The sequence below is a fragment of the Triticum dicoccoides genome, chromosome 3A, assembly GCF_002162155.2.
Source record: "Triticum dicoccoides isolate Atlit2015 ecotype Zavitan chromosome 3A, WEW_v2.0, whole genome shotgun sequence".
Classification (NCBI taxonomy): Eukaryota; Viridiplantae; Streptophyta; class Magnoliopsida; order Poales; family Poaceae; genus Triticum; species Triticum dicoccoides.
The window spans coordinates 79,005,056-79,015,042 of record NC_041384.1 but is presented as its reverse complement, the minus strand read 5'-3'; the positions used below and the strand labels follow the sequence as shown (position 1 = coordinate 79,015,042).

The 9,987-nt window shown below is 48.7% G+C and overlaps 2 protein-coding genes across 2 annotated transcripts; both read right to left on the bottom strand.

Annotated features, from left to right (window-relative positions):
• Positions 1-298: 298 nt before the first annotated feature.
• LOC119267268 (60S ribosomal protein L18a-like protein) lies at positions 299-2,897 on the bottom strand. Its single transcript, XM_037548634.1, has 5 exons — positions 2,730-2,897; positions 2,011-2,151; positions 1,551-1,683; positions 1,352-1,469; positions 299-756 (listed from the first exon to the last, which is right to left on the bottom strand). The coding sequence occupies exons 2-5, from the start codon at positions 2,018-2,020 to the stop codon at positions 688-690; spliced, it is 330 nt and encodes a 109-aa protein (XP_037404531.1). The 5' UTR covers positions 2,021-2,151; positions 2,730-2,897; the 3' UTR covers positions 299-687.
• Positions 2,898-6,455: 3,558 nt separating this feature from the next.
• LOC119267267 (titin-like) lies at positions 6,456-9,735 on the bottom strand. The gene is made up of 2 exons (XM_037548633.1): positions 6,858-9,735; positions 6,456-6,759 (listed from the first exon to the last, which is right to left on the bottom strand). Exons 1-2 carry the CDS (start codon positions 9,435-9,437, stop codon positions 6,712-6,714), a joined length of 2,628 nt encoding a protein of 875 aa, XP_037404530.1. The 5' UTR covers positions 9,438-9,735; the 3' UTR covers positions 6,456-6,711.
• Positions 9,736-9,987: the final 252 nt, after the last annotated feature.

The following is a 9,987-nucleotide window of genomic DNA, read 5'->3' as shown; positions in this document are numbered from 1 at the left end:
ATTAAGTGCCAGATGTTTTGGAAAAAGAAATCCCGGTCGTACTTCAAACTGTAACCAGAAAATTCATCCTTGAACAGATCTGTGCCATAAATCAACTCTATATCCAAACACTGGAATCAACTGGAGAGACGGAATGGTTCATTGCTGAAGTGCGCGCTCTCGAGATGAACACTCGATCTGGATCATCGTCTCACATGGTACTACCATGAAAAACCCACCACAACACGCCCCGCAAGTAAAATAGGCGTATCAGAAATTTAACCTCTTAAGAATTCGACAAGTTCAGAGGACGGTGCTATACTAGATAATGACTTCCAGGTGTATCAGTGCATCTCTCATTGTGAGTTGGTGATAATGACTACAGTTTCAATCCCAGCAATTACCTGCTGAATGGGCTACCTGTATGGATTTTTCCTCTAATTTATGTAATTCGATCTGTAGCCTCTGGATTGGAAGCTTTTCAGAAGAAACAGTCAACTGTTCCCACCCTTTTAGAAAGATTGAATAACTGACTCGGGAGAGACGACAATCCATAGATGAAGCCCTTCGATAAACACTTGCATATGCACTATGATTACATGATGAACTAAAACGACCTGCTATCATCAACATTACAAGTTGCCTTCTGAATCCCTCATCTGCCGATAAACAACCAATCATCCAGCCATGTTCTCCCTGCCTCAGAAATCACTTTTGTGCCCAGATTATCAGAATGATGGAGAGGGTAATAGTTGCCGCAGTAGTGAAGATGGCCGCCTGCACATAACAAAAAAATTGCAACATTCAGCACAAAACTTGCTGTAACCAGAACTATTTCAGAAAGCTTATCAGGACAGAAGAAGAAAAACTGCAAATGATGTAAAGAGTTGCCAGCACGACCACTGTTTAGTAACTGAAACATTAGGAACGACACTCGATGTGAAGAACAAGTTTTTCAAGGTAAAAAACTTTTAAAAGGGCTGCACACTGGTTTGAAACCTAGCTTTGATGTTTCCACATGCAAACAATGGCACATAAAAATAGAAAATAGAAAATATACAGATGGGGTTCGTTTTCACATATGTGCATTTTCATATAAAGGATGGAGCAAACGGGATTAAAACACACCTTGACTACAAAAATAATCAATCTGTGAATCAATATGGTGACAGAACCATCAACACATCTGCAAATCAGGTTGCATGATGGTTTACATGCATGAAGAAATGACTTTCTACAGGAAAACTCTTTTGCTTTCTGTACCTTAGATATGGTTTGTCTATTACACTACTTTGCATCTATGAGTTGTTTTCTTTCAAGCTACATTAATTATAGCAACATGCTCAGGATTTACTGTGGAAGGATAACCTACCGCAATAGCAGAGGCAGCAAGACCCGGGCGCTCTCGGGGATCCCTATTGTAGTACTTGCAGCAGTAAAGGGTCGTTGCATAGTACCAAAGCAATGGACACAAGAAACCTAAAAGAAATCTGCAACCGAAACATGTTTGATATTGCCAGATGCAGAATTTGAAAACTGAACTGTTTGTGTGGATGGTAAGGGATTCTTACGAGGACCATCCTATTCCGCAACCAAAGCAAGGAAGCCGTCTCTCAAACCTTGCCAGCTGCGGGTTCTCTTCATCTCTGAGTAGGGTGTACTTGCCAAGACACCCTTGACAATGGCAAAGATCATCCGAGCTTGCTGTGCAATGCCAAGTGTGATTCAGATTAAGAAGTAATCACATAAACAAAACTGAAATAATGCACATCATGATCAAGCTAAAGCCCTAATAAACAGAGAAAAAACTGTAAACTCTGAATCATAATTAGGTTGAAACTTGATGATGTTTACAACTATAAAGCTACCACACATGCCAACATGATGTAATAGGAGTTACTGGAAAAAACAGTTTATTTTTACAATGACAGGCTGAGGGTTATGTTCTGCTGCATAACGTAAGGGATCTAGCGGCAAAGGAAAACTTAAGTTTAATTCAAAAGATAGATACAAGGTTGGAAAAGCAGTTACCTTCTCCCATTTAATCTAGAGCTGCTTAGGGAAGATGCAAGCTTAACACCAAGTTGTTGCAGATTGCTCCTTGCTGGAATCAGCTCAACAAGTCTGATCAAAGGAATAAAACAGAACAATATGCAGCTTGGCACATAAATCCTGCAAGTGCGTCAGATTGGTCAGCTTGCCGCATCGGAGAGAAAATTATATATACAATGTAATCTCTGTATAAACGCCCATATTAGACTAGTTGGTGGGGACAAATGTTGTGAGCAATTGCAAGTATTCTTTCATGGCAAAGAGAAAAGTAGTGACCAGCAGGTGCCATGTCCAAAATTCCAAACATAAGCATACAGAAGTCGGCGGTACAGTGGTTCTTTACTCAGGAGAGCATGTAATTCCGAGCTATTATTGTTCTCTGAACTCTAATGCTCCAACTCTCGTTAGTAGAACACAAACAAATCTAGACGAATTCATACACTGCGGCCGCGCTACCGGCCGCCTCAGATCGGTCTCGCGCGCTGAAGAAGCAGCTAAGCTAGCCAGACCAGACAAATCGGCAAGAGCACCAACCAGTCTACCACGCAGCAGACGGACGAATCCGCAACTACCTCGACGGGGATTCGGGTTTCGGTCGCCGGCCCCCACGCAGCAAAAGGAAGAGGCGACCCGCGAGACGAACTCCCACACAAATCCATATCAAGATAATCCAATCGGGATAGGATAGGGTTCCTTACCCGCAAAGAGAAGAAGCCGATTCGCGCCAGTCAGGTCCGCGTCGCCGCCGGCGGGGCAAACCGCGATGGGGGGAGGGGAGAACGCCAGAAGAGGCGAGAGGGGAGAAGAAGAGTGGACACGAGGAGAAGGCCCGTAGTATTTGTGTGGAAACCGGTAGGGCGCCGGTGCGGGTCTCGTGCACCTACCGCCACGCTATGTGAGCCAGACGATGATGGATGGAGACACGAGGGCGGCCCTTTTTAACACACGGATAATGACCCGTTCGTCGTCGACAATAGATAGATGGATAGAAGAGGGACGAGGCTCCTCTGACGTACTGCAGGGCGCAGTTGGGCCATTAACAGGTGGGTCCGAAAGCAAGTTGGCCCACCTGTCAGTGACCCAATTGCGCCCTGCAGTACGTCAGGGGAGCCGAGTCCATAGAAGAGGGGGAAAAAGTCTTTTTGTGTCAAAATACCACGTTATATTAAAAACACATGCACATGTACCTTTAAAACCGTGGTTTCATCAAAAGACGACCAACGTCACTCTCTCGTGGATTGGGAGACTGTCTACCACCAGCCCCAATCCCCTTGTGGTTTGGGCTCAGTGGTACCCTCCGGCGTTTATTGGATTTGGCTGCAACGGACGGGTCATGACAGGTCGTGGATGAGCTCCAAGCTTCCTTGCTCTGATGCTGATAATCGACGACTTCATTGTTTTGATGATGACAATAACCCTCAGCGACGGAAACAAGGCCTTATTTTGGCATGGCAGTTGGAAAAAAGGAGGAGGCCTTTCGCTAAAGTTACCTTGAGCTCTTCAATATCGTGTCGCTCAGAGGTTAGTGGTTAGCAAATAGGTTTTGCATAGAAATTGAATTAAGTCGGTTGCAAGAATCAACATGTCGACACGGATCCTCCTGTCCATTGACTTGTGTTAACCTTGAAAGAGATCATCCTTGACCGCCAAAGGTGTGTTTCGATTATTTACCTCTAGACCCCTTCCACGGAGTACTCTCTCGGCTCAGTCTATAAGCCACAATTCCATAGATACCATGAAAATTGTTAGCGGAAAAGGATGTAGAAAGTCCCATCAAAATCAAAGTAAAAAAAACTCGGGTCTCTTCCTTCATTGTGGATCCTCTAGCTATGTGTGGTCGACTAATTACACATCGTGCTAACATTGCCTTGGGGGAGGGGGTTGAATCCGCCAACCACCGATGCAAAGAATTTCTTTTCATCTTCGAGGTTTGACGGCTCATGCACATTTTGATATTCAGCTACCAATGGTGTCTTTGAACACCGCCACTATCATAAATGTCCGACGGGATGTCATGATGTGCCAAATGGATAGGGACATAAGCACAAGTACATCAGTCATATCATCTCCTTCATGTAGAATCTTTGGAAGGGGAAGAAGCGGCACATCTTCAAGGGCAGGAGAATGTCATATGTTCTAGACGCCCACTGCACCTTTGAGGGCATCGCTCACGTGGATTCCCACCAAAACCCCCGCGAGTGTAGGGTGTGATTCTAGGGTTTAGACATATTAGGAAAACTCTAACGTCGTGCACCAAAAAGGCCATAAATGTTTGAACCATGCGCTCCAGATACCTTTTGTCATCCAACATCATGCACCAAATGTCTACAGCATGATCCAGGTGTCTGAATTCCCCAAAGTCGGTACCAAACCAGAAGGGGTCCGGATGTCCACCTGGCTCATTTGTGAGGTGGACTACATTTCCTCACACCTCATGTGCTTTTTCCTCTAGGTCCATATGGCCTACCCTGTTGTCCGGATTTGATGCTTATCTGATGTCCATGGTTGGATGATTGGCTCCCCTATCTACGTACACGTCAGGACGTGCTTGCGGGCATTTGGTGTGTTTGTCTTGGTGCACACGGTTAGAGTTGCCCTTGTATAACAAAATATGGCCACATGTTTATACATACTTTCCTATTCTTCTGATGGAAAAGTAGCACTCCTAGTGCCGGTTGTTCGAAAAGAATAAGTCCTACACTTAGGGAGAAAATGTTGGATCACGTGTGTCTCGCTATCTCAGCCGCTCGGTACACAAAGACATGAATACACTGACGGTCGCTGAAGTTGAATCGAAAGCACACTACGGTCGTTGTACTTCTGTGTACGCTCATTACGATCATTACGTCTTGTGGTGAGTATATGGTCACTAGCTCAGCATAGAGCTTTGTATTCTGCTTGGTTGATTGTTCAACCTTTTCAAGTAAGCACCAATTGACTGGTCAAGCATGCATACATGGTAGTCGGTTACACCACCACTCTGCCTATCTGACTGGCGGGCGCCGCATAGATAGAGAGAGTGTAGTGACGAACTCCCACTTACGCATGATTGACAGGCCAATGGTGCTTGTGTGAAAAGGTTGACCAGTCAACTCAGCAGAATACATAGCTCTATGGTGAGTCGGTGATAGTATAATCACCGCAACACATATTCAATGACCGTAACAAGCTTAAGTACGAGGACCATAGTGTGCTTTCGACTCAACTTTAAATAAAAAAAATAGAAAGATGGATTACCCTCGGTCTCTGCATCAACTTCAATGGCAGTCCGTGTATTTATCTCGTACGCAAAATACTGCCCTTTCGAGATGAACAAAAGTAGTAGGGTGTTTATGTGCAAGTTTTCTCGTCTAGTCATTTGTAAGTTCCTAGAAAAATTCTGAAAATAATTCATGGATGTGTCCATCTGTGTGCTCCCAAAAGACAAACTCGGGGCATTTACACAATCTGCTTTTTGTCATTTCTTCTTCTTTGTCAAACTCATCTAGGCCGTGTTTCCCTTTTAAGTTTGCACGTTGTCATTGTGAAATTATGATAAGATCAACAAATTTGATTTCATGCCAAGAAAGCACGTGCTTTCGTTTGAGTGTAAGACATGGCATCGCAGCACATGGGATGCCTAGCTTGCTACCGGCGGCGTTTTTGTATCCGAGCGTGGTTGCGCATGGGAGCACGTTATTGGCCCTCCACGGCAAAGGAACAAGACAAGGCAACGTTTGCTTGGCCGCAACTAGACGGATAGATACAGTCATGCAGATATGGCTAAGATAAGTTAGTGGCAGGTTCATGTGGGAGCACCTGACCGACTGACTTATTCAGACACTTGCCGATTCTCTCTACAATTATGTGCACGGGGAAATATTATCATCTTGGACAAAGTTGATGAGAGTGAAATTTTGCAATTGTCAGCGATCTGAAGATGCGGTTTTGAATTCTTTAGTCAGATCAAGCAGCGAAGATGCTCATTGTCTGCACTACTACTTCGCACGGACGTGGTTGCACGCTATTATGATCTGCTAATTGGGTTACTGAATAAATTCTGAATCAAATACTAATACTTGCTCGCAACAACGGCCAGCAGTTTGGAAAATGCATGCTCTTATTTCAATACTGACACCAAATTACAACTAGACAGTGTTAATCCAACCTATAGACTTCAAACTCTGCTTATTGAAAATAATCAAGAGGTAGGAACAACCCAACTTACTACCTCCGTTTCAGTTTACAAGTCCTACACGTATATCTAGGTTGTCAATTTTATCACTCTAATATAAACTATAGAACATAAAAATGATACCTTTTGAAAGTAGAAACTCTGAAGTTTATGTTGGTATATTTTTTGTAATATATGACTTGTATTAGGTTGGTCAAATTGACGACCTAGGAGTACGCGCACGCCCTGTAAACTGAGAGAGAGGTAGTACTAACAACAGAAGTGAGCTGAAGCTTAACTGCTAGTGCTACTACATGCTTTCTACAGACTACACCATAAAACTATGGCAATGAAACTCAGTACATGCCATGACACACTTCTAATCTTCTACCATATCTGAAGATTGTAGAAGGCACACCAAAAATACTACTGTAGAACAATGACACAATCCTAGACAGTTATAAGATGCAATTCTTCACCACTCCATAGCACAATTGATCGCCAGATTCTTCTCTTCCATCTCCATGTCATTGCTGCCCTCTAGAAACAATCTTGTACTTGCCAGTCAGTTGTTGCTGCACCAACACACACACAAATCCAACCAAAAAATTTCACATCAGATCGCTGAAGCAAGTTCAAACAAGACACTGACAAGAAAATTACAGGACTTTACCTTCTCCCAGAGCTTGGTGTGCTCCCTGCAGAAGCCGGCGACGACGCCGCCGCCCTTCTCCTCGCGGTACTCGATGCAGAGGCCGCCGCTGAGGCCGCAGGAGACGTGGAACCCGAGGTCGCACCTGGGCTGGGAGCACTCGAGCGCGCAGCCCCTGCTGCTCTCGCAGATGTAGCAGCGCCTGGTGAACCGCCGGCCGGGCACGAGGGAGCAGTCGATGGCCTCGCGCCCGTCCGGGTCCCGGAAGAACACCTCCGGCACCAGCAGCGCGCACGCGATGTGCGCCCAGGCGCCGTCCGTGGTGCGCTTCATGGCGCCGCCCCTCGCCGGGCAGAGGCGGCAGGGCGGGCGTGCCGGCTTGCCCTTCTTCCCCGCGGCGCCGGCGGAGCAGAGCGAGCAGAACCAGTCGCCGTCCGGGATGGACTGGGCCAGCGGGTTGCCGTAGCACGTGGCGTGCACCATGAGGTCGCACCCGTCGCAGAACACGATGGGGTCCGACGGGTCGCCGTCGGTGCTCCGGCACACCGCGCAGAGGATGCCGTCCTCCTCTTCTTCCGCGAGAGCATCTTGCTTTCGCTCGGTCGCCACTTCTTCGTCCTCCTTCATGTGCTCCTTTTCGCTTGCCGGCGCTGCCATTTCAGGATCAATCGCGCGGTCGAATTTCTTGAGCGCTTCGGCTTGAACTTGACATTGTTCGTCATCGACTACATTGGAGGGCTTCTTGCAGTGCAGATAAGTCGTCTGCTCGAACTTCTCGAGCACTTCGGCTTGAGCTTCAGACTGTTCGCCGTTTTCGACATTGGACAGCTTCTTGCAGTGCAGATCACTCGTTTGCTCGAATTTCTTGAGCGCTTCGGCTTGAACTTCAGACTGTGTGTCATTGACGGCATCGGATGGCTTCTTGCAACGCAGATCACTAGTTTGCTCGAATTTCTTGAGGTCTTCGGCTTGAACTTCAGATTGCATGCTACCGACGACATCAGAAAGCGTTTGCTCGAATTTCTTGAGGTCTTCGGCCTGAACTTCAGATTGTGTGCCAGTGACGGCATCGGGGAGCTTCTTGCAGTGCAGATCACTAGTTTGCTCGAATTTCTTGGGCTCTGCCGCATGAACTTCAGATTGCATGCTAGCGACGACTTCAGAGAGCTTCTTGCAGTGCAGATCACTCGCTTGCTCAAATTTCTTGAGCTCTTCGGCCTGAACTTCAGATTGCATGCCACTGATGACATCGGAGAGCTTCTTGCAGTGCAGATCACTAGCTCTCTTTGCAGTGTTGGTTCTGCGGGATTTCTGGAACACCTGATCCTTGACTTCGTCGGGCTTGTTGATCATCTTGGACGCTTCAGCACCATTCGCCACCTTAGGATAGGTGGCGGCGCCGCTTTCAACGAAGCCTTGAGGACAGACTTCTTTGACGGCACCGACGCGAGCCCCATCTGACTTCATCGATGGAGATGAAGAGGGCGGGATGAACTGCGACATCACGCGCTTATTGGCCGGGAGGCAAACCGGGGCCAGAGCAGAAGCGTCCTCCGGGGGCGACTGCCACGGAACACGCTTGTTGGCCTGGACGGAGGGGGCGGCGGCGACGCCCTCCGGGCACGACGGCACCAGGACGCGCTGCTTGGCCGGGACGGCGACGGGAGCAGCAGCGTATCCCAGGGGCGACGGCGCATGGACGCGCTTCTTGACCGGGACGGCGGGGGCAGGAGCGGCGTGCTCCAGGGGCGACGGGGCCTGGACGCGCTTCTTCGCCGGGACGGCCGGGGTGGCGGCGACGACGCTTCCCGGGCGCGGCGGCATCTGGACTTGGTTCTTCACCGAGACGGGGGGAGGAGCAGCAGCGTACTCCGGGGGCGACGGCGCCTGGACGCGCTTCTTGGCCGGAACGGATGGAATGGCGTTGACGACGCGCTCATGGAGCGGCGGCACCTCGACGAGCTTCTTCACCGGAACGAGGGGAGGCTTCTTGGACGAGACGGAGGGAGGAGGAGCGTTACCCTCCGGCGGCGGGGGGCGCACGTGGACCCGCTTCTTGGCCGGAAGACACGCCGGCGAGACGGCATCCAGCGGTGGCGCATACGCGCGCTTCTTCGCCGGAAGGCAGGCAGGGGCAGGCGCCGCCTCCGGCAGCGGCGGGAGCCCGCGCTTCTTGGCCGGCAGCGGCAGGCACGGCGCCGACCCGGGGTTGGAGCCGACGAACTTGAACCGCTTCAGCGGCGGCAGGTCGCGGATGCTGCGGCCACCGCTCGCCACGGCGTCCCCGGCGATCTCCATGGACGGGGCGGCGAGATTGGACTGGTCTGAGATTGGCTTCGTGATTTCGCGGGGTGGCGCGGAGTGATTTGACCGAGGAGGGAAGAAGCGCTTAAATGATCCCGGCGGAGGAGAAAATTTCCGGGATTGGAATCGAGACAAGCGCGGGGATTTGGGGAAACGAATTTGAGGAGGGGGCGGTGGGAGGAAGATTGCCGGGATGGAGAGGGAACGCGATGGCGTCTCGGGGATTTTAGGCTTGAAATTTCGAATCCGGCCGCGGAAGCGCATGCGGTTCGCGCGGAAATTTGTGGTTTCGTCCATTCGGGGGGCGATTTAGCGATGAAATTGTGCCGGCGCGGCGCGAACTGGTTTTTTTCCTTTTTCCTTTTGAGGGATGGCGCGAACTGAGCGCGCGGGTCGGGCTGGGAGTTTCGTTTTGGGAGCCAGCTTGGTCTCGTGGGCTAGATATGAATGGGCCTTTTTAAGGCTGCAGCTCCAGATTCACACTTTCAAGCTAGTTTTGGTGTCTCGACAAAAAATAGTTTTTGTTTCTCAAAAAAATAGTCATAGAAAGTATTGTGAGGACCCAAATTGAGGACATGGATTTTTGGAACCTGGGTGCAGATAAACCAAGAAAAATTGAAGATGAGTATATCCAAAAAAAATTGGAAAAAAAGGCGAATGTCATTCCTTTGAGAAACTTTACATGTGAGTAGAACAGTTGTTCATGCTTGTTATCACCAAAAATATGGAATTGTTTGAGTATTTCTTCTATTTTTCAGATTTCACTCTTCATTCGGGTGCCCGTGCACACGTATTCACCATTGTATTTCAACTCACGGTCACATACGCACGCACACGCACACACTCA

What these genes read in the sequence shown, in the direction of transcription:
- LOC119267268 (XM_037548634.1), bottom strand. An exon ending in TGCGGAATAGGATGGTCCTC is followed by an intron (nt 1,470 to 1,550) that starts GTAAGAATCCCT and finishes TTTCGGTTGCAG; the next exon opens with ATTTCTTTTAGGTTTCTTGT. An exon ending in TTGCTGCCTCTGCTATTGCG is followed by an intron (nt 757 to 1,351) that starts GTAGGTTATCCT and finishes TGTTATGTGCAG; the next exon opens with GCGGCCATCTTCACTACTGC.
- LOC119267267 (XM_037548633.1), bottom strand. Translation starts at nt 9,437, where the DNA reads ATGGACGAAACCACAAATTTCCGCGCGAACCGCATGCGCTTCCGCGGC. An exon ending in ACACCAAGCTCTGGGAGAAG is followed by an intron (nt 6,760 to 6,857) that starts GTAAAGTCCTGT and finishes GTGTTGGTGCAG; the next exon opens with CAACAACTGACTGGCAAGTA.